Genomic DNA, 23,190 nt, shown 5'->3' with positions numbered 1-23,190 from the left:
GACGAGGCTGGCAGCCCGGAGGCTGTGGGGAGGGTCTAACGATAAGAATGTCTCACCTGTGGAAGGTGCTAGACCATCCCCAAAGCCCACTGGAGAGGGTGGGGGTTAGGTAGGTGGCGAGACTCCCCTGATGGTTAGTAAGTAAAGGCTGGAGTGGGGACATAAACGTGCGGGCTGAGGCTCAGGGAGGGGGACAGTCCCGGTGCTCTGCCCTCCTGGTTGGGGCAGGCGGGGGGGTGGTGCGGGCAGCGGGGTAAGGGGGCCGCTGTCTGTCTGCGTCCGTCCCTTCTTCTGTTGTTTTTCTTTGGGTCAGTTTGTTCATTCTCCCTCTCTCTCTCCCTCTCTCTCTCCCTGGATCTCTTCCTCTATTTCTGTTATCTCTGCACCTTTTCGTTTCCCACAAAGGAAGCCAGTACATGGCTGTAACATGGAGATACAGCCCCGGGAAGAGACGTAGCCACGCTGGGTCTGGCCTGAGACACTCCCCTGGTTCAGGGCCCTGTCAAGCCAGTGCCAACTTCACACGCCCACCTGTGCAGCCAGCAAACATTTATTCAGCGCCTGAAATGTGCCAGGGCTGGCTGACCGTGAGGCCATCAAAGTGCCCGCTCTGCAGGAGCTCGGATGCCAGGTGGGGGAATGTCCTCCCTCTCTCGGCTCAGCCCAGACCCCTCCCTCCCCTGTGCAGAGCCCCCGGATCTCCGCTGCACTGTGACAGCAGCTCCGCATTTGGGCCACCCACATAGCAGTCCGAGTGGGGCCTGGGGGTTTTCACACCACTGAATTTCAGTGTCCCGGTCACCCGGAGGGCTGGCAGCCCCCTGAATGGTGGCGACTGGTCTGTGAAAATAGGCCCTGATGGGACTGGCTGTGACTGGGGCAGCCTGGCTGGGAGGATCAACACCCCCAAGGAGAACCTCCAGTTCACAGCTGCCCCAGTGCCTGAGGGGATGGCGTCCCGAATGCCCCTCGCACGGCGGAGTTGTGGGGGGGCAGGAAAGGGAGGAAAGGGAGGGGCGGGGGGCTCCTTTGAGAGACCGTGCCATGGACAGACATCCCTGCTGGGGCTCAGGCGCCTCCCAAGACCAGCGGTGGGCAATGGCAGAGAGGGGCTGCTTCGTTACGAAGGCAGGGGGCGGGCGTGGCAGCAGGGGAGCCCGTGGCGCTCTGTGCTGACAGCGACCTCGGGATCGTGGGAACTGCAGACTCCTGCAGTCCTGGATTTGTGGACTCTCAGACCACAGATGAATCTGGATGGCGTCTTTGAGGTCATGTGGTCCAGCCTAATCCCCATGCCCTCCCTCCCCACCCCTAAGTAGGGACATGGAAACCAAGGCCCAGAGGGAAGCAGGGAGCTGTCCAAGGTCACACGGCAAGTCTGAGCTGAGTCCAGGTGGCAAGGCCAGCCCCCCCTATTCATGTGACATCGTGTGGGAATGCTCAGCTTGGGCAGGACCAGAAGAGGAGGACATGGTGCTCTGGATGGGGAAGTAGAGCGTGATGAACCAGGAGAAGATGAAGATGCCTGTGAGGGGGACAGGGCGTCGGTGAGCCTGGGGGTCGGCCAGCCTTCCCGCGAGGGGTTCTGGCCTGGGTGGAGCCCACTCCCCCCAGCCCTCCCACACTCCCTGGTGCAGACAGGGCGGCCCGCCGCCCCCTGGCCTAGGAGCCTCACCTTGCAGGGAGTTGAACAGGGTGAAGATGTAGACGGTGGACAGGCCCAGGGGCGTGAGGATGGCCAGTCCCCAGGTCACGCCCACCAGGCTGGAGAGGCCCAGCAGGGTGAGGGCCCCCTTGCAGTTCTGCCGCTGCTTCTTGCCCGCGGTGGCACTCGGCAGAGTGAAGATCTTCCAGGCCACCAGGCCCAGGACCACGATGTTGAAGAGGAAGGTGACGAGGAAGTAGCCGTGGACGGTGACGTAGAGGGCAGAGATGGCAGTTTCCTCCTTGAACCAGCACCTGGAGCAGGTGAACGGCCATTGGGACTGGGACAAGGGCCAGCGAGCGCCCGGCAGCCGCCCCCGCCTGACCTCCAATGACCGAGGAGACAGACGCCTTCCCCGTCTCCAGCCATCGATCCCCTACTCTCCAGTCTGCTGTTTCTTTAGCCCAATGGATACAAAAGGGCCAATTTGGCACCAAAGACGTGTTTCATTTGCTCCACATTATGTTGTAAAAAAAATTGAATTAACGACCATCTTTTAAAAAGCAGCTTTGGCATAAACATCCAGATTTCCGCTTCTTTTATAAAACCATACAGTTGGCAGCTCAGTAGATGCTCTCAAGCAATGGTAATCAGCTGCCCATGAAGTGGGCGTGTGACTGCCAGTCTACTGCGGCCCCCACCTGGGCCACCTCATGCACTTGTGTTACTGACAGGACCCCTGTGGCCCCCGCATTTGAGGCCCTGGAGGCAGGACCAAGGCCCCACCAGCCCCTCTTAGCACAGAGCCATGGGCTCGAGGCGGGCACCCTGGGCTCGGCTCGGCTCCACCCCACTGCTCCCTGAGCTGCAGGGGCGAAGGGCCCCAAAGAACATGTCGATCAGATGAAGAGACTGAGGCCCCGGGAGAGGACGGGCTTGCACTAAGTCGCACCGCAACACTGAGGCAGAGCCTAGATGGAATAGTGCTGCTGGCTGGGAAGGTTGTGCCCTGCACGAGAACACCTGGCTGGGGGGACAGGTGGGGGCTGAAATCCAGCTCACCTTCCACTCGCCAGGCTGAGCCCCTGGCAGGCTGGCAGGGCAGACTGGGACGGGGGTGGGGTGGGGAGGGGAGGATACCTTTGAGAATCTGTCCAAAATGGCCCTGGGGACTGGGGATGGCCCAGGCTCGAGCAACGCATCCTGCCTTCTGGTCCGGTTCTCTCTCCTCCTTCTCAGGACCCCTTGCTCATTGTGCTTCCTCCCTGCAGACCTCAGTTTACCCCTCCAGGCCATGAGCTAGCTGGATCTGAGGACCTTTGGTTTGACTTACTTGGTCTCCCCTCCCAGAATTCCTCTCTCTCCCCACCTCCCTCTGGCCCTGGCAGGGACCTGACCTCACCCCCCACTCCCACAGCCACCACTCACAGCTCCAGCGAGGTTCTGTTTTCCTTGTCACGGATGGTGTAGAGGCCATAGCTGTTGGCAATCCCAGTGCCGATGACCATTAGGGCTGGCAGGCCTGGGCGAGGGGGAGAGGCATGGCGTTGCTGGGGCTCCCCTGGCATGTCCTCTTCCAACACCCCATCCAACTGCCCATCCCTCAAGGCCTGAGCTTATCTGAGGGATGGAACTGCCTCTCCCTTTTAGGCTGTTTCCCTCCCTGCCCCTTCCAGGACCAGCCGCATCTCCTCTGCCTGTCTGGCCAACACCTACCCCAGCCCACAAGGCTCAGCTTCAGGAAGTAGTGACTAAAGTAGGTGTTAAAGACCCTGATGACAAGTAGGTAGAGGTGGAAGGCTTCCAGGACCATCCAGGTGAACACACAGAGCAGAAAGTAGTGGAAGATGGCCCCCTGGGCCCAACATGTGGCATAGGACTCCTTGGAGACGTGCCCCATATTGATGAAGAAAGTTAGATTCAGGAGAAACAAGCTAATGCTCAGGGCTACGTGGATCTTGGGAGAGTCTTCCGACTTGAACCTCTGCCAGTAGAATCTGAGGAGAGAAGGGCCAGTGAGAGAGGCTTCAAGAGGCCACAGCATCCCTGGGGCACTCAGGCCTTACCATCTCACCTTGTCTGTTCCGCCCCAACAGAGGCCAGTGTGAGCGCCTTCAGGTGCAAGTCCAGGAGCCCTCTCACGGCCCCCCAGATCCTGCTGGCCTCGTATATCGATTTATGCTTTAGCAAAACGGTATAACTTGAAATTCCCTGAATGCATTCTGCTCTTCCTCACCTCCCTTTGCCATACTCTTCCTTCCGCTCTCGGGGCCTTTCCCTGCTCTGCCTTCTAAGCTCTCCTTGGTCATTTTCTGAACACCCCTAATCCTAGGCCGATTCGTGTTTCCCAGCTTCACAGTGTAACTGTTTACCTTCTCACTGTCACTGTCTCTCCACGCCGCGACCTCAGGCCTAGCACCGTGGGCAGGAGGAGGACCTAGATGCCCTGGCTGGGTGAGTGGACCGATTGAGCGTGGGTGCATGAGGCATAGGATGTAGTAGGGAGAGTGAGGTTCAGAGGTGGACAGGGACTCTCCACAGTCACAGAGCTGAGCAGGGACTCCAGGCTCCCAGCCCAGTGCGTCTTCCCAGGACTCACCTAACTCGGTGTAGCTCCCACTCTGAATTCTTAGCAAATTAGATCTCAGAGGGCTTTCGTTCGAGGGATGGGAGCCCAGGGCTGCCTGGAGAAGGCTTGAGGGATAATGTCTTACCTCACCTGAGATGTCAGACATCACCCTTGGGAGATGGTGGCAATTCCTCCTGGAGCTCTGAGCCAGCTCGCAGGGCCCAGCAGTGCAGCCAGCTGGCGAGTCATGCTCACCTTGTTGGGGGTGGGGGCAGTGCCCCAGGCCAGGGTTTGGGGGATGGCCACAGGCATGGCACCATGTACACCCATGGCTAGGTCCGAGATAGAGTGGGCGGGGCCAGTGGAGGCTGCAGCCCGAAGGTAAATGGTGGCAGAAGCAAAGAGTCATGTGGAGAAGAGCAGTGGGAGGGCCCTGGGCTGGGAGTCAGGAGGCCCCAGCCCTGCTCCAAGACACTCAGGGGTCGGAAGGCACTATGCGGCTGCTCACACAGGCTGCTCCAAGCTGGCGGTTCCTGTGGGTCTCTCGGCCATGGCCTGGGCCCGGGAGAGCCTGGGCACAGGCTCCTGGGGTGTCTGCTGTTTCTGCCTGTCCTGTACCCATTTCTCCTCCTTCCAGAAACAGCCCCAGGTGCTCCCTTCCCTACCCTCAGCCACGGAGTTTGAGTGGGGTTGGCCACTGGTTAGCTCGAACCCAAGAGCAGACACGTGACATGGCCTGGCCAATCAGTGTGAGCCATCCTGTGACCTCAGCGACCTGTGCAGTCATGGGCACGTGGTCCAAGGCGGACCAGCAAAACTCAACTCTGATATTCATGGGATGAAATTGCATAGAACACACACACACACACACACACACACACACACACACACACACACATACACACACACGTTCACGTGTGCACGTAAAAAGTGGAAGAGACTGAATGAGGTCTGTATTCTAGTTAGTAGCGCTGTACCAATGTCAGTTTCCTGGTTTCGCTACTGCACCAGGGTTATATATAAAATGTTATCTTTGGGGAAATCTGGATGAAGAAACCATAGGATTCTATGTACTATTTTCGTGACTTCCTTTTTTTCAAAAAATAAAAATAAAAAATGTTTAAAGATTTCAGTTCTGGGACTCAGTGTAGGCAGCCGAGAGGCTGTGGTGCAAGCCCGGGGTTTCCCCGAGTGCGGAGAAGCTGCCTGGCTTGCCTGACAGGAGAAAGCCGAGTTGTGAGTTGTGAGATGCAGCGGGAGACCAAGGCCCGGGGGCGTGGTCCTGGATCCACCTGTGCCTGGCGTGAGCACACCTTGGGTTTCTCAGCCACGTGAAGCACACCCCCCTCCCCCTTTATGTTTCAGCCGATCTGAGCTGAGTTTCTGCCACTTGTAACTGAAATGGCCTCAACACGTTTCAACCTCCAACCCCATTTTATAGATGAGGAAACTAAGGTTTGGGGAGGACGTCGGTGTCATGCTGCACAACCAAGGGGCCTTCTACCCTGCGCCGCCGCCGCCCTGGAGCACAGGGGGGAGTGGGGATGGCATCACCCACCTCAGGGCGGTGTAGAGGATAATCGTGAAGGCCAGGAAGATCATGGAGGCTCCACAGCCGGCCTGCGAAATGCGCGTGAGGGTCTGCGCGGTGTCCTTGTCCAAGACCGGCCTCTGTGGGAAAATCGCACCCCCCCCCCCCAAACCAGGACCCCATCAGTTGGAGGCCAGGCAGCCCGCTCTGCGGACAGAAGTCTGGGCATTTTCAGAACTGCTGGGATCTGGGTGAATGGGCTGTTACCAGCAGTAGGGCGAAGAAGGTCAGGTGGTCACAGTGGCACACAGTCTGCTTGGCTCCAGGCTCTGTAGAGCAGCCCTCGGAAGACCAGTCTCCTGTAGGCCCTGGAGTGGATGGGTGGGGAGGAAGAAGGGAAGAGAGGGTACCAGAGAGGAGGAAAAGGGCACAGAGGGCGGGAAGGGAGCCCATACCCTCCCTGCCTGTCTTACCCAGAGCAGGCCCTCTGGGCCCTACCTTTAGCCACATCCCAGAATACACAGGTGAGGGTCATATTCTGAAACCAGAAGGCGGGAGTCAGGGGAGGGGCAGGGGGAAGGCGAGCGTGGGAGAGGGAGGGAGGGAGGGAGAAGGAGAGGGCGGCATGCTCCCGCATCTTAGCACGTGTGCACATTAAGGAGAAAGTCAGGCTCACCCCGCGGTCACACGGCACCACTTGGTGGCCCCTGGATCGGCGTGTGAGGGGCGCGGATGTGGTGACAGGCTGTGGCTGGGTGTGTAATGCCACATGCATGCAAGTGGATGTGTCAGGTTCTGTGTGCACCTCCGTGTCCCCCCGGAAGATTCCAGGGGGCCCACGGGCACGTGCACACAGGGCGAGCAGGGTGTCCCTGGTCACAATTGTGTGTATGGGCCGCACCCACCTCTCCTGGGTGGATGCGGGAGGGGGGCGGTGCAGAGTACCATGCACGCCTGTCCACATGCCCAGGGGTGCCCACCCGCCCGTCTGCCCTTCAATAGCTGTCGGGCCTGGGCGGGGGACTCACGGGAGGCTGAGGCTGGTGGGAGAAGGCGATCTCCAAAGGCTCGGCCAGCCCAGTGACGCGCATGCGGCCCACACTCAGGCCCACCAGGCGATTGTTCAGCACGCTGCCACTGTCCTCCAGGCTGAGCTGGGGGCCCTGGAGAGGGAGGTGGGGGAGGCTGGGCTGCAGGAAGGGGCTGTCCCGAGTCAGCCCTGGGAGGGAGTTCCTGGGAGCCTCTAGGACCTATGGCCCTTGCCTGGAGGGCAAAGTCTGAGACCATGGGACCAGGGGGCCGAGGGATCATGGGTGGCACTCCTGCTGCTCCCTGCAGCCTCCTGCTCCTGCTGAGCCAGGGTGGGCCCTGCAATCCCAGCCAACTAGCCCCAAAGCCACGCACCTGACGGCTCTCCATCACCGGCCTCCTGAGCTCCTCGGCCCTCTTATCGGGAGGGGCGCAGGGCACGAAGAAAGGTCAGCCCAGAAATGGAGAGCAGTGGGCGCCTACGGGAGGTGGGCACCTGACCACATGAGCGCCTGACCGCACCAGCACACGTGAGCGGATACATGCCTCTGGGGACATCCATGGGGCACATTTGCAAGGATATTAGCACATGTCCTCGTGTGAACGTGGGTGCACCAGAGCACACATGATCACGCATGCACCAGGAACAGGAAAGGACAAGTACGTGCATGCACAAGGACATGCAGGGGACATCGACACACCTGGGGTACACATGCAAGTCCGAGGGCGCCGGTGCGTGGGGTCCAAACATCTGGGTGTGTGTGACCAGTATGAGTCTGACGTTCACAGACTCTGGAGATGGGGGTCTGGGATGACCTTGGGCTGCTTTAGAAACCCTGTCCAGAGGTTCGTCGCCCCCTCTGTCCTCATCGGGTTTCTCAGGGAAGACCACAGAAGGCAGGTACTGCCCGGTAAACTGAGCGCCGAACGCCAGAGCTGCCCTGAGCCTCCATCCAGCTCCTCCTCACCTTGAAGAGATCCCCCGGCCCGATGTCCAGGACAGATATGGCCAAGCGGACCGTTGCCCTGCTGCCCTGCAGGGTCGCGAACAAGCTCCTGGGCAGCCGGACTCTGTCAGCGGGCTTCTGCTCGTCCTCCATCACCTGCCTCGGAAGCTGTAACCACACACCCAGGGGCTCCATCTTTACCCAGGGATTCCAGCCCCGAACACAGCTCCCGCCACTCCCGTATTGGGAAGGGAAACTGAGGCACAGTGGGTGGAGGGACAGCACCTGAGGACCTTAGTCCTGAGAGGCAGGACATCTGGGGGCGCAGTCCCAGCTCTGCTCTGTGCAGGCTGTGAGCCCGTGGACAGGTCACGGCACTCGGGGACCTTCCTTTCTCCCCATGTGGAGAATGGAGCTAACGAGGTGCCTCATGGCCACCTGTCAGGCTGAAAGTGGGCTGTGAAGAGATCACACCTGGACGAGCTCAGTTTGCAAATGTGAGAAAGGGTCAGCTGTGGCGTGCTTTTGGCCAGGGTCCCGACAGCCCCTGCGGCTCTACAAGGTATTATGGTGATGGCGTCTGGCTTCTGACTCAGGAATAAGTAGAAAGAATAAAGCGATCGGGAAGGGAGCTACCGAGGGCAGAGGTGGAGGACATAAGAATTCACACTAAATGTGATTTTTACACCTGCTCCAAATAACAACGTTTGTAAAAGCCGAGACTGCTCAAAATAGTGAAACGAATGTCCCTGGTAATTGCAGAGCACGTTTCGTTCATTCTCCGACCTCACTGTTGCCGGGAGCTGCAGCCGGACCCCACCTGGTCCTGCCTCACAGCATCCCGTGGGCACTGGAATAGGGGAGCTAAGGGTTGGAGCTGAGGGCTCCAGCTTTCTCCTTCCCAGTCAGAGCCTTGTCAAAAGGACACGTGGGTGACTTCTGGGGCCAGAACACATCCCACGCAGAGGGCTCAGCTGACCGGGTGGCATAATAAAAGGTTGAGAAAGGCCCTACTTATGTTCTCTCTTCCCTTCCCCAGACAGACCTAAAAGTATCTCTTGCTCGCTGCCCGACCTTCTACCTTCGGCTTCAATCCTTAAGGAGGCTGCTCTCTCTCCATGCCGAGCATCCCCTGTAAATGATCTCATTCGCTCCCCCGATAACCTTGAAAGTGGGCAATACCATCATCACTTTATGGATGGGGAACTGAGGCTCAGAAAAGTTAAGTGATATGCCCAATGTTACAATAGCTGGTAAGTGGCAGAGCCGGCATTTGAATCCAGACCGATGTAAACCCAGATTGTCTCCGTTCAGCCCTTTGCGGGACCACCAAGCGCACCTTCACCGGTTTCTGATGTGCCTCTGGGTGGAAGACCTCAAGGGAACTACACGCTTTGGAGGAGCCTTAGAGCTCATTTTACAGACGAGGACCCCAGGGCCCTGGGAGGAGAAGAGAGTTCCCAGAAGACACCTAGCGAGGTGGTGGGCATCGTGGACTAGAACCCAATTTCCTCGTGCTCAATTCAGTGACCTTCCAAACGTCTCATCCTAAAGACCCAGATAATCTGTTACCAGGGTCCACTCATCCAACTGACTCGGTAGCACTCATTAGCAAAGTGCCAGAGTCCTACCTAAAGGGACACGGGGGTTACGTTTTGATGGGCGCTAAGGAGAGATCATTCTCTCTCAGAATTCTGAAAAATATGCCTGGGGAAAACAGTCCAGAACCAGCCAATAGGGATGAGGGAAGTCTTCACCTGAGAGGGGGTCAGAGAGAAATGCACGTCTTCTGAGATGTTAGTGCTGAAGTTCTTGACAGACGTCTTCAGAAAAGACAAATCCACTGTCTCCGTCATACTCTCCTCTACCAGATGGGTCTCGTAGTCCACCCAGTATCTGCAAGAGGCCAGGATCAGGGGCAAGATAGGGCCTTGCGAGCTGAGTTAGCCACTCACCGGGTCCCCAGCCTGGATGACAGGAGGAGAGACCATGGGCAGCAGCCATCAGGCTCTTCGGGTAAGAGGGATGACCCAGAATATCAAAGGAAAGACTTGGGATGATTAAATAGAGGAGAGGTGGCCTGGGAACCATCCACGCTGGGTCTGAGGGATTCCGGACAGCAGTTTCTCATGCGTTTATCTTTTTCATGATACATAAAACTCACCATCTTTTTAAACCATTTTAAAGTATACAACCTGGTGACATTCATAACATTGCGCAAACATCACCACTATCTAGTTCCAGAACATTTCCGTCACCCCAAAAGGAAGCCCCACACCCATTAGCAGTCACTCCCTCCCCCCTTCCGCTGGGTCCTGACAACCACTAATCTGCTTTTTGTTTCTGTGAATTTCCCTTTTCACATGAATGCAATCATAAGATATCTGACATTTTGTGCTTGGCTTCTTGAACTTAGCATACTATTTTCAAGGTTCATCTATACTGTAGCATGTGTAAGCATTTCATTCTTTTTAGGGATGAATCATATCCCATTGTATGGATATACCACATTTTGCTTATCCGTTCACCCGTTGATGGACCTTGGGTTTGTTTCCAAGTCTGGGCTATTGTGAATAGGGTTGCTGTGAACATCTGCATGCAAGCTTTTGTTCGAAGACTTGTTTTTCAGTTCTTTCGGGCTTATACCCAGGGGTGGAATTTCGGGGATACATGGTAATTCTATATTTAACTTTCTGAGAACTTGTCAAACTGTTTTCCACAGCAGCTGCACCATTTTACCTTTCCGCCAGCAATGTATGTTCCAGTTTCTCCACATACTTGCTGATTCTTGTTATTTTTCATTTTGTTTTTAATGGTAGCTATCCCAGTGGGTGTAAAACGGTATTTCATAGTGGCTTTAATTTGCATTTACCTCATGAGTAACGATGTTGAGCATCTTTTCATGTGCTTGTTGGTCTATAACTTCTTTGGAGAAATTCCTCTGAGTGTTTTAAACTGCAGAATGATAATTGTGTGGCTTGAAGGAGCATGCCATTATATTTATGGAGTGCTAACTGCATGCTGGGAATTCAGCCTTTGGAGACCGAGCTGTATATGGGAACTGACTTATGGGAACTGAGCTGTTGTTGGAACCACGCAGAAAATAACGTAAAATAACATAAAAGTTATTGGTATTTATTTTACTGCAGTCCCCTTGCTTCAGCTAAAATGTTGGGGTGAGACAAACCCTTGGCTCTAACCCTTGGCTCTCTCCGTGGTACTGAAACTTCACTGCTCTCTGGCGTTCCTTTTCCTCAGCCTGGGATCCATCCTAAGACCTGCTGCCCAGGTGGGGCCTGAGATAGCAATGAAAGGGGAAGGGGAACAAAAGTAGACACAGCGCGATCAAGTGCGTTGGAAAGGAGTAGCTATGGAGGGCTTGCCAGAGAGCCGAAAGGGGGCTTTTATTTTGACATCGTTTTTGGAGAGTCACAGTTACCAAGAGAGGGGAACCCAAGGAAACCACAGAAAAAATGTTGTACAATAAGAAGAGAAGGCGATGCAAATATGCGCAAATGCGCTTGGCTGGGCAGGCATTTAGAACCATCCAACCGGAAACAGTGGGATGAGGTTGTCCAAATCCATTGCTTGAGTTACATCGACTGATTCGAGCTTTTATGTACCTTTTAAAAATCTGAATCAGTAAGTATTGTGATTGTCATTGTCACCAAATAAAATAGTGATTTCAACATGTGTATATATGTATGTGTGTGTATATATGTATATATAGCTGCAAGGAAACACTGCCAAGTAAAAATAAATTGCTTCTGGCCGTCCTTGAAAATCGTTATGAAGAAAAAAGTCTTAGCCATGTAATAGCCTTATACACATTTCCAGGGGCTGCGCTGATTTGTTCAAGTAAACCGACTCTTCTGGGACGGCAGTGCAACTGGACACACCACGTGACTAAGTTCATGCTAGCCCGCAGTCATTCTCCAAGATCCACCTGACTTCTTACGGGTTAAATGGAGTCGGGATGGGTATCACTACCATTCTTATTTAAACATTTTAATGGCGGTATTAATCTCTGCAGGGACACAGTTTTGTTTCTGGGTTACTGTCTTGATAGGGAGAAGACATTCCAGATGCTTCCATTTAGCCCTCCAATGGAATGCCCTCCCAAAGGCAATTCGATGGAGACATCATACACAGTCTTTTCAACAAATAGTGCTAAAACAACTAGATATCCAAATGCAAAAATAGTAGTAATAATAACATAAAGTTAAGCATTTATCTCACACCGTGCACAAAAATTTAACTCCAAATGCATAACCTAATTATAAGAGCTAAAACCAGACCCTTGCAGAAGAAAACTTAGGAGAATCTTTGTAACCTTGGGCTAGATGAAATTCCTTTCACATGATGTCAAAGACCCAAACAAATTTAAATTAGACTTCATCAAAATTAAATGCTTTTGATATTCAAAAGGGATCATTAAGAAAATGAAAAGGTGAGGCATACACTGGGAGAAAATCTTTGCAAGTCATACATCTGGTAAAAGACTTGTGCCCTGAATATATAAAGAATTCTTAAAACTCAATAATAAGAAGACAACCCAATTTTTTTTAAAAAACAGAGGGAAAGGTTTGAGTAAGAATTTCACCAAATAAAATATACAAATGGCCAATAAGCACATAACAAGATGCTCAACATCATTGGTCATTTGTGAAAAGCAAGTTAAAGTCATAGTGACATACCACTTCGCACTCACTGCAATGGCTGTAACCAAAAAGTGACAATATTGCAAGTATGTGTTGAAACCAATTCTCTTACACTGCTGATGAAAACATAAAGGAGAAAACCATGCTACGTGAAGAAAGCCAGACTCAAAAGACGACACGTCAGATGGTGCCATTTCTGTAAAAGTCCGAGAAGAGGCAAATCTATAGAGTAGAAAGCAGATCAGTGGTCGACTGTGGCCGGGCGTGGGGACAGGGTTGGATTTCAGGCAGGCACAGGGCACTTTGCAAAGTAACAGCAGGGTATGTGTTGGTCTTAGTGATGGCGGTCAGGAGCGAAGAAACTAACCTGAGCACGGCAGAGACCTCAAATATACAGCTCGTTTCTCCTCCAGATATTTTTTTCAGAATTCTAAAACTGCATAGTCTGAAAGGCACTAGCTAAGCCGAAAATCCTAAAAAGCAGAGCAGAGTTTTCCACAGTCTTTTACTTTCTTTTGGTGGATCGTGGAGATAAAGGTGACTGATAAAATAAGAACGGTTTGAGAAGAACACGTAGAGGACTATCTTCATGATGTTGTCATGGGCGAAATTTCTTAAACAAGACCTGAAAGCATTAACTCTAAAGCAAAATTCTGATATATTACAGTGAACTAATATTAAGAAAGTCTGTCCTTAGTCAAAAGACAGCGCTAAGAGAATGACCAGGCAGCCCACAGTGAGGGAAATTATATTCATATGCATATGTTAATGAAGACACGTATCCAGGATATACAAAATCCCCCCCAAAAATCACTAAGAAAAATTCACACGACCCCATAGAGCAAACAAGCAAAAAGCTTAAAAAGGCACTTCACCAAGAGGACATCAGAATGTCCAATAAATTTAAGAAAGATGTTAAACTTCAATGGACATCAGGGAAATGTAATTAAAATATCACTGTAGGCTACAGTACAAATGTGCCAGACTGGCTAAAATGAAAAAGGCAGATAATACCAAGTGTTGACGAGGATGTTAAGCACCTAGAGCTATTATCTACTGATTGTGGGAATGAAATTTGGTTCAGGCACTGTGGAAAACTTGCAGTTTCTACTAAAGCTAGTCGCACACTCTGTGATTCACCAGCTCCACTCCTAGCAAGACTCCATACAGAAAAACACATTCACAAAATACACGAACGAGAAGGTTCATAGCAACACTATAAGCCAGAAACTGAAGACCACCCAAATATCCATCAACATAAAATGGATAAATGAGTTGCGTTTTATGTAATATATGTGTATCATAAAGGACTAAAAAGAAATACACCAAAATGAAAATAATGGTTATCTCTGGATAGTAAGAAGGGGAATGTTTCATTTGCCATATCTATTTTTCAAATATTTAATGATGAATAGGTAATATTTTTATCACCAGAAAAAAAAAGTCACTAAAATAAAGAACACTCGAATTTACTGAGTTCTTACTATTTTCTAATAAATCTTACATGCACGACCTCACTGAATCTCAACAACAGCCCCATGAGAGAGGTGTGGGAGAGAAGTCAAGAACAAAGGCTTTGGAAGTGTAATAAAGTGACAGTGCCGATAATGAGATCATGCTCCAAGAGGAGCCCCGTGACCAGCTTCTTGGAGCTCAGAGGCTGTTGGAGCAGCTGCAGGTGGGGGGTGGGAGCATTTTCAGGCCACCGAAGCGACATAGCTCAATCAGATTGCTGTCCTAACACCCAGCCTAAGGATGCAGGTTTTCATTCGTTTTTTTTTTTTTTTCCCAACAAATATGGATTGAGTGACAACTAGGACTCTGTCCTGAGTATTCCAGAAGAGTTACGGGCAGCTTCGATAGGGAGGGAGTGGAGGAGAGAGAGGCAAAGATATTTTTGTATATGATTCATGGAGATGTGTTCTAAACCCTTTCCTCTCCCTCAATCCAATATCTCTTGGTCTCTTGGGTTTATCAGTCTCTTGGTCTTATTGGTTGTACGCCATACAGTCTCTCGAATCCATCCCTCCTCTCTGGGTACAAAGCGAAAGTTGTCATTGGTGGTGCTGGTGATTCAGCCCTCATTCTTATCCCGACTACGGCATGCGCATCCTTCCTGGTCATGTCTCATCCCGCATCACCACCCTTGTGCCCTGCCCTGAAGCCCGAGCAGTCTTTCCAAAATGCAAAGCGACTACACTCTACCTCTACTCAAAATATATGCTCTCCCTGCCAACGCTCTAGAGTCATCATCATTTGGGCCTGTGTCTGCCCCTTCACAACTCCTAATGGCAGGGACAGGAGCTGATTTATCTCTCTATCCACTGGATCAGAGACGTCTCAGTGAGTGGAATGGGGGGGAAATGGGTGTCAAACAACAAGGTGGAGGGGTGAGATGGGAGCAGCATCTTCAGGGGTCGTGGGGGCTGATAGCTCCATCTCTTCCCTTTCCCCTTTGCCCTCGCGGGAGCCTCCAGTGGCTGCTCCAGCTCAGAGGGTCTCCTACCTCTGCAAGTTTCCCAGATCACAGGATTTGTACTTCGACTGCTTGCACTTTGTGAAGCACTTAGCAGTGCTCCTGAGGTAGAAGGTTTCGTACAGGTCCATGTTGATGATCCCCAGGCAGACTTTTCTCGGTAGCTCAGAGATGTTAGGTTCGCTTGTGGAATTTTTCTGACCTAAGGGAGGGATGCAGAGAGTGTGAACGGTCTGGGCGGGAGAAGGGCAGTAAGGATGAAGATGGTGGTGGGAAGCGGGGGGCGGGGGGGGGGGCGGTTTGGAGCTTGGGCTCCAGAGTGTAGCTGTTCGCCAGAATGTAGGGTTAAAAAAAAAAAGGTGACATTTTAGAGTGGGTTTTTATAATGATCGGATCTGTGTGCAAAGATGTCTTAAGTAGCGTATAAAGGAACTTTAAATTTCTGTTAGGTTCTAAAGATACTCGTGATACTTTGTTTAATGGAGAAAAAAAAAAGCGCATGGGAGATGAGCCTGTGTATAATATGATCCACATTTGCTTTTTAAACACAAAAGGAAGAGGGAGAGAAGGAAAGAAAAGAAAGAAGGAAGAAGAGAGAGAAAGAGGTAGGGGAGGGGAGGGGAGGGGAAAGGAGCAGAGGACCTCGTCAGCTGGGGCAGAGGCACCTCTTGCTATGTAACCCCAGGGTTTCAAATCCAGGCGGTACAGGGTGGCTGTTAGCAGAGCCTCCCCCTGGCCGGCTGTAAATTTTAGCGCAGTCGCGTATGTGAAGCTGATGACAAGCACCTGGTGTAGAGGTTATTATGAAATACCTTTCTCTGTGGTTGTTTTTGGAAGGCATCGGAAGCATTTAACGCAGACAGGGAGCCCCTGAACTAGGCCTGGGTGCCATGGTGATGCCTTGTCCCCGTGGAGACCTGCCCTACGCTTGTCCATTCTGCTCTGCCCCAGGGTCTGGCCTCTGAGAACCGCCTCAATCTAGATTCAAATGGGGAGCTGGCCAGGGGTCAGCGGGCAGAAGGGGGCAGGGCGGAACTTGTGGCTCCCCCTGCCCCTACAGCCCCTCCCTAGGGCTCACCACGGGTGGGCCCGCTGTTCTCTGCTCAAGCCACAGCCCCGGCCTGTAACTCCCCTTCTTGGCTCCCCTACTTTATTAGCGTATGTCTGCCTCTTGCCGACCCCCCACCACGCCCTCGGCTCCTCCGAAGCCCCCTGTCACTTTGCTGGACCAGTGAGCCCACGGAGAGCAGGGACCATGTGGTCTACCAACACAGGGCCTGGCACCGTGCAGAGGGCACCCTCGACGCTTCCTGAATGAATGAATGAATGAACGAGCAAATGGGCAACTCACCGGTAAATATCTACAAAGGACGGAGTCCCCTCACTACTCAACGGCTGAGCTGCCTGAACTGTTGGGAGGCACTTCAAGGCAGTATGAAACTGCCCGTAACGCTGGGAGTTTTGCAGCGTTGGCGAGCTGTGCAGTCTGCTGCCTCCGGAGGAGGTGACCTGGCTTGGTGGAGAGAAACTGAAGGTTCTTCGACCACGGGAAAGAGTATGTTAACATAGCTGCGAGGTTTCCTGAGTAAATGGCAGCGATGGTTCGTATACGTAGAGGTTTTTGCTTCTTACGCTCTCCGTAGGGTGTAAATACGCTGTGCTAAGTAAACTCGAGGCCGCTCCGTATTGACTGGGGGCCCTCCCGACTCTGTCTCTTCTCTCTGCTTTTTTCTCAATCCTCACTCCCCGCTCTCAGGTGCTGTTCGGCTTTAGCCGGCTGGCTCCGCACTGAACTGGAGCCCCCACATCACCACAGGGCAAGCGCGCCCCCGGGGGGAGCCCGGCCAGTGAATTCTGGCTGTGCCAAGGGCCCAGGGGCCCTATGACAGCCACTGTTGGTCCGTAGGTTAATGAAGCCATTGTTGCCCGAGGCCGGCTCTGCACCGGACCCTCCCCGGCCGCCCGCAGGACAGCAGTGCGCATCCTTTTTTTTTGAGCCAGGGACTAAACTTTGCACTTCACCGAATCTCCCAACATTTGAACGCAAGAGGGTTCTTTGCGACCCAAAGAGGTTAATCCATGTGCCCAAAGCCACACGACCCCGCAAGGGACAGACACATGCGGGACACGCGGGAGGCTCACTGAGGCGCGAGCAGTGAGGAGGGGGGAGCTGGCGGGTGGCGCGGGTGGAGGGGCCGCCCAGGGGCTTGGGGGAGGGCCGAGTGAGCCCTGCTTGGGCTCAGCCTCTAGAGCAGCGGTCCCCAACCTTTTTGGCGCCAGGGACCAGGGCTCCTATGAGAATCTAACGTCTGATGCTCTGAGGTGGAGCTGAGGGGGAGATGCCAGCGCTGGGGAGCGGCTGCAGATGCAGAGGAAGCTTCGCTGGCTCACTCGCCTGCCCGCCGCTCACCTCCTGCTGTGCGGCCCAGTTCCTAACAGGCCAGGGACCAGTACCGGTCAGCGGCCGGGGGGTGGGGACCCCTGCACTAGATAGAGTTCCAGCCCCTCCTTCAGGAGCTCAGAGGCCAGCTGGAGAAGAGCTTGTTCAGGGCCCACCTGTGTCCCAGGCCAGGCCTATCAGGGAGCCACAGGGTCAAAAAGCGGGGAGCATTCTCCATGCTCCCCCCATCTCCAGGGCACTGTGAGGGGAGCAAAGGAGACCTGAGGCCCGGCACAGAGGAAGCTTATAGGGCAGCACCTAACTCAAGGACAGGGTTAGAGAAGGCGCTGAGACCTTTGGGGCCGGCTCCTCGGAGGACAGGCTCCAGACACCCCCACTCCCCACCCGCTCCTTGTCCCTGAGCCGCCCAGGCTTGGCAGGAGCAGATGAGGAGCCCCGTTGCTCACCTGAGGCCAGGAGCAGGGGGAGCACGAGAAGCGGGACCCGCAGTGCCCCGGGGGTCACCATCCTCGGCGCGCCTTGCCCGCGCCGGTGTGAGCTCTGCAGCCGTGTGCGCTCTGGTCCCAGGCTCCGCAGAGCCCGCCCGCCCCCAGCCTCCGCTGAGGCGTCACAGCTTCCTGTGGCCTCTCCTCACCCTTCCTGCTCCATGGCGCCATCGGTCAGGTTGTGAAAGGCGTGGGGCACTGGTCGGTGTTCCCAGCCTCTCCTCACCTTGTGACCACACGCAGAGGGAGCCAGACCAGGCAGGAGCTGCTGAAACTCCCCAGGGACGCTGCTCCAGGGCCCTGCTGGGGTGGGTGCTATGGGGCTGGAGTCCCCTCTGTGCGTGAGCAGACGCCTGCGGTGTGCTGATAAGCACAGCCCTTGGAGTCGGGCGCACCAAGCTCAGACCTTCCTCTCACAGGCCGGAGCCTCTCGCAGCCTCTGTTTCCTCCTCCATGAAAGGCACAGCGGTGGGCTGCTTCCTGGGGCCCTGTCGGGCCATGAGGACCCCCGTGACCTGCTGGGCACACACCTGTCTGTAGGGATGAGGGTGAAGACGTGGACAGCGCTCCCGCCCCCCCTTTCACGTCTCCGGTTTGAACTAGGCTGGGCTCAAAGCCACACCTCCTGGGGGCCTGGGAGAAGAGGAGGCGCCCACCCTGGGGCGCCCCATCCTCCCCCACCAGACTGGGTAACAGGAGAGGCAGGATAGTGAGGGACGGGGCAGGCGTGTGTGCTCTGGGGTTGGTCAGGCTCGGGCTGACATCCGTCCTGGCCGCTTCCTGGCTGGAGGCGCTTGTGCGAGCTGGCCGTTGCTCTGAGGCCCTCGCGAGGCGTGCGGAGAGCTCACGAGACGATGCCCGTGGAACCGCTCCGTCGGTTGGCATGGCCGTTATTGTAACTATTGTGTTATGATCACCAGGACTACGAAATCGTTGTCATCGCAGCCCGGGTGATCATGGTGGCCCGGGCGGAAAGTGGGGGCAGCAAACACACATGGGGTGAGGGATGAACGAAGGGGAAGGATTGCCACACAGGCCTTAACTCTGGTGGCCCCGAGGAAGCCTCTGGACAAGGCCGAGGCCCTCGACATGGTTCCACCACCACGCCAAGATCAGGAGGTGAAGGGCAGCCTGCCAGGAGGGTCCTTGTAACCAGCTTCGCTGTTCAGCCTGCAGGGCCAGCGCTAGATCTGCTGCACTTTGGGGACCTAACGGGGTCCCCCCCGCCACTGGCCTCTATTTCCTCTTCCTCCCACACAGAGTCCAGATAGGATTCAGTCCCCTGCTGAGCCCTCTGGGCCTGTGGAGGGCTGGGAGGGAATGCCGGGGTCACTCATGGGGTGTGGGTCGCAGGTGGGAGCCTGGCGTGGAGCCCCCGGCACTTCCTCTGCAGGGAAGGCTAGAGGACAGACAGGAACTGCCGGGCTGGCCCCTGCTTCCCATCTAGCAGCCTGCCCGCCTCCCTCCCAGCGGCAGGTGCGGTGAGGTCCCGTGTGACCTGCTGGGCCCGTGTCCTGATGCCTGGACCCCCAGACGGGCTCATGATGCCTTTCAGAGATGGGGTCCCAGAGTATTCAGCACCCCTGAAAAGACGGGGGGGGGGCTGGGAAAGTGGTGAGGGAGGGGTGAATAGGGCCAGGGGGCCAGCACTCCTAGGCTTCCTGAGGGCCAGTGACTGGCCAGGAGCCACTTCTAGGGCCCTGGGACCCTCGAATCCCAGGGCAAACAGAACCGTAGCTTCCCCTTCTGCCACCTCCCCCCCCCCCCATTTGTCTGAATGACTCGGGTGGGTTTCCGTCTCCAGGAACAAGGCCTCCCCACCCCAACCAGCGTTCACCCCTCTGGCTGCTCCCATCCACTTCCTGCACATGAACCTGACCTCCAGACATAAACCCGGTCATGTCCTGGTGAGAACAGTGCCGCTGTTGTCCAGAGCCCCACAGCCCAGTGAAGGGCGTGACCAGAGCCGTCAAGGGCGAGGAGCGCCGCAGAGCTGTCAGGCGTCCGGCCCGTCCAGGGCCTGTCACCAGAAGATGGGACCTAACCCAGGACTCCTTTCCCCACTACCTGAGCTGGCCTAGAAAACGGGATTCGGTGTTCAAGAGGGTTCTTTGAATTCTTCGAGAGACTTTATTTGAGGGAAGGGCTATCTCCTTGGGTGCATCTTTCCCTTCCTGAGGATGGGGGGAGGTGCCCCACCTTTAGTTCTAGCCAAATAATGGGGCTCTGAGGGACCTTCTCAGAGACTGAGAAGTTCGTGAGAGGGGAGCTGGCTCTGGTCCCGCCAGCTGTCCTGTGTCCTCAGCAGCCGGAGGAAGGTAGAGGCAGAGGCCAACGGAAGAGGCCGCAGCAGAGGAGGGGGTGGAGAATAGTAGGGCACAGGGGGTCCCATGTGTAGAGGTCCCTGCAGGTCCCCAAAGATCCATCGGGGGGCACTGCCAGCCTATCCCCACCTGCCAAGGCGGTTTGCACCCAACCTATCCACCTCCAGAGACCGGCGCCTCTCGCCCAGCCCGTGCTGCCCCCAAGAAGCAGCCAGACGCAGAGGGCGGAGGCCACAGAGGGCAGGAAGCTCCGATGTGGACCCGCTGGACTCGCCCCGGGCTGTTCGTCCTGGACACAAAGAACGATGATGAGACGCGACTGCTCTCATAACTCGAGCGGGACAGAAATGCGTTTGATCTGTCTCACACAGGACAGGGAGGCGAGCGCTGACCAAACGAGGCTGAAAGCAGTGATGGCAGAATCGCCCGGTCACCTCCTTCCCGCTGGGCCGTAAACTGCTTACGTACACGATGCGACCAGCCAAGGGCTGACGTCTCAGCCTTCGACTGCGACGTCAGCCGGCAAATATTTGGTTTGGCCAGAATTGTAAAATCGGGGGGGTTTAACACCATCACAATCTAGATTTCTCATTTCTCATAAAAGGCGGATGGTCCGGCCCCATGGGCCTCCGCAGGGCAGCGACAGGCTGGGGGTGAGAGCGGCCGCCCCTCGGTGTTCACCGCGGACCCCATCGCTCCCTACAGGGCCCCCCACACTTACACCAAGTCGCCATTTACTCTCCCCCCTGCCCTGACGAAGTTTCCAGCATATTTTTTTCCCCCCACATATGACCCTTTTCTCTAGTTCATGTTTCCTGATTGGCCCCACGGTGTTCATATCAGTGACTCTTAGTAGACGCAGGGAAGAAAACTCAGAAGGAAATGCTCCGAAATGTTTACGTCGGTTTGTTAGGTGATAACAACGCTGGTGTTTATTTTCTTCTTTATATTCTTCTACGGTTTCCAAATTCTCTACAAGGAACATGGACTTCTTTTTAATCAAAAGACGAATGAACTGGTAATTTAAAAGAAAATCCTCCCCATCTTTGGAGGCCGAGACTCAGATCAAATGCTGCCTTCTGCAGGAAGTCTTCCTGGATTCCCAGACGGGATGATGGCTCCCCCGACCCCGTGTCTGTAGCTCCGGGAGCTCTTTTCTCATGCACACCTCACGCACTAGACTGAGAGTTCTCGGGGGAGCGACTGGGTCTGGCCGCCCATGTCTGACAAAATCAACTGTGGTGAGCTTTCGACCCCGAGAGGCCTGTGTCAGTCCTCGGGATGCTGGGATGGAAACAGATTTGGTCTGCTGCACTCCACAGTTCTTGCCACCAGAGGGCCGTGGGAGAGGCTGAGGTCCCCTGAGACGGGAGGGCTTGGCAGTGGGGAGCCAGGGTGATACAGTTTATAGAGAGGCCCAGATGGACAGACGGACCTAGCCCAGCCCAGCATGTCTATCCCGAACCCGAGTCAGGGGCCAGCAAAGGCCCGTGCAGGAGATAACAAGTCACAGAAGACACCAGGCGGCTCTTGGGAAGCGTGACCCGAAATACACCATTGGAACTGGGGGCCCCAGGCTGTGAATGAGGACAGGGGAGGGGAGCAGGGGGCGCTGGGGAGGCTGCTGGATAAAGTCCTGAGCTCAGAGGCTGGGGGCTGCTCCTCCAGGGGTCTGAAGCTTGGCTCAATCCCTCTTGCCCTGGGTGCCACCCTTGGGCGAAAACAACAGGAGTTGCCAAGTGCCCTTGCTGTGATCGCCAGAAACAGAACAGTTATGGCACATTTCTGTCCTGGGTAGGGACACAGGGCCAAAGATACAACCAGGCCTCCAAGGTCCAGGGCCCGACTCTGGGGCCTGCACACTCCCACCCCTCAGCCACAAGGGCTGAGCCCAGTGCAGGTGTTAAGACTGGGCTTTAGCCCCAGGTTAGGATGGCCAGGAGACTGGTCCCCTCCTGAGGCTCTTTGCAAGCTGTATCTAAAAGCTGAGTGGTCCACAGGTCAATTCAGAAGGCCCCGCCTGGGAGTCCAGCCGCCATGGTGACAGCTCCAAGCTTCCGAGGTCCTTCTCAAGTCTCTGGCTGACCTGTCAACAGCCAAGCCCAGATGCGGGAGTCACGGGCAGTAAGTAGTGAGGAGAGACCTGCTTCTTCACACTGGGTGGGTGGCTGGCGGCCTAGATGCGGCTGGACGAGGTGCTGCCGGAGGTGATGGGGAGCCTGCTGCTGTCCGAGTTGATCTTTTCAGGGGAGCTCTTGCCCCGGGCCTGCAGCCGCATGGACCAGTACCAGAGGAAGATGAGGAAGCCTGTGGGCGGCGAGGGGCACAGGACTCAGCAGGCTGCGGGCAGCCCCCCTCGCTCTCCCCTCCCAGAACCGCCTTGACTCAGATCTGCCCTCTGCCCCGCTCTTGACACAGGCTACCAGCACCGACGTGAGGCCCAGGACACCTACCACGTGCCGGGCCCTGTGCAATTCGTGGCACGCCGTCTCACTTTATTCTCACGAGGTTCTTAGGAGGTCAGGCCTATTCAATACTGTTCTGCGTTACCAACGAGGAAACTGAGGCCCAGGGCAGTAAGGGGACTTGGCTGAGCCGGGAGTCAGACAGCAGTGGTTGGGCTCTGGCGCCCACCTGTCTGATCACGCAGTATGGCTCCTCTCCAAATAACAGTACTATGATTTATTAATAGCTCAGTAAATGTTGGTGCGGGTTTATGGGCATCATTTATAATCCTTTGAGAGTCCCCTTCACATCACAGGTGAGAAAGAAAGATTCGCCTCCCTCACTTCCACCCCCCTATGCCTCTTCCACAGGGACCCTGTGTGGTAGGCCAGCCTCATGACTCCCGTGTGGCCATAGGCCTGGCCATGCCTTCCCTGTCCTCCTGCCCAAGTCCCCACCCCTACCCGCATGGCTCAGGACAGAGGTGCGCCTGTGCACACACGTGTGTGTGTGACGTGGGTCGTGGGGGTGGAGGGGTGCCGGTAGAGCAGGAAGAGACTCTTCTGTCATCAAGCCAAGACCTCACGACCCTGTCCCCGGCTCCTCTCCCCGCCCCTTCTCCCCCTGCTCTGGCCCTGCTGCCCGCGCCGCTCTTCCTAGCACAGCCTGCCCTAGCC

General features: G+C 55.1%; 2 protein-coding genes across 2 annotated transcripts in view; both read right to left on the bottom strand.

Moving 5' to 3' along the window:
- Positions 1–249: 249 nt before the first annotated feature.
- ADGRG3 (adhesion G protein-coupled receptor G3) lies at positions 250–20,812 on the bottom strand. Its single transcript, XM_016151457.2, is given in 13 exon segments — positions 250–1,525; positions 1,676–1,959; positions 3,074–3,167; positions 3,362–3,642; positions 5,773–5,885; positions 6,013–6,113; positions 6,244–6,283; positions 6,774–6,908; positions 7,743–7,889; positions 9,479–9,617; positions 14,889–15,060; positions 17,706–17,891; positions 17,894–20,812. Coding segments are annotated over 13 exon segments (1,827 nt in total). The 5' UTR covers positions 17,916–20,812; the 3' UTR covers positions 250–1,412.
- Positions 20,813–20,963: 151 nt separating this feature from the next.
- Positions 20,964–23,190, bottom strand: part of ADGRG1 (adhesion G protein-coupled receptor G1) — a 30,525-nt gene continuing 28,298 nt past the window's right edge. Inside the window, exon 14 of the mRNA XM_016151409.2 lies at positions 20,964–22,375. Within this exon, the coding sequence (XP_016006895.2) occupies positions 22,245–22,375 (131 nt within the window). The 3' untranslated portion in view covers positions 20,964–22,244. The remainder of the gene's footprint in view (positions 22,376–23,190) is intronic.

The sequence above is a fragment of the Rousettus aegyptiacus genome, unplaced genomic scaffold (assembly GCF_014176215.1).
Source record: "Rousettus aegyptiacus isolate mRouAeg1 unplaced genomic scaffold, mRouAeg1.p scaffold_m13_p_14, whole genome shotgun sequence".
Classification (NCBI taxonomy): Eukaryota; Metazoa; Chordata; class Mammalia; order Chiroptera; family Pteropodidae; genus Rousettus; species Rousettus aegyptiacus.
The sequence above is the reverse complement of the archived record's forward strand: the minus strand, read 5'-3'. Positions and strand labels throughout refer to the sequence as shown.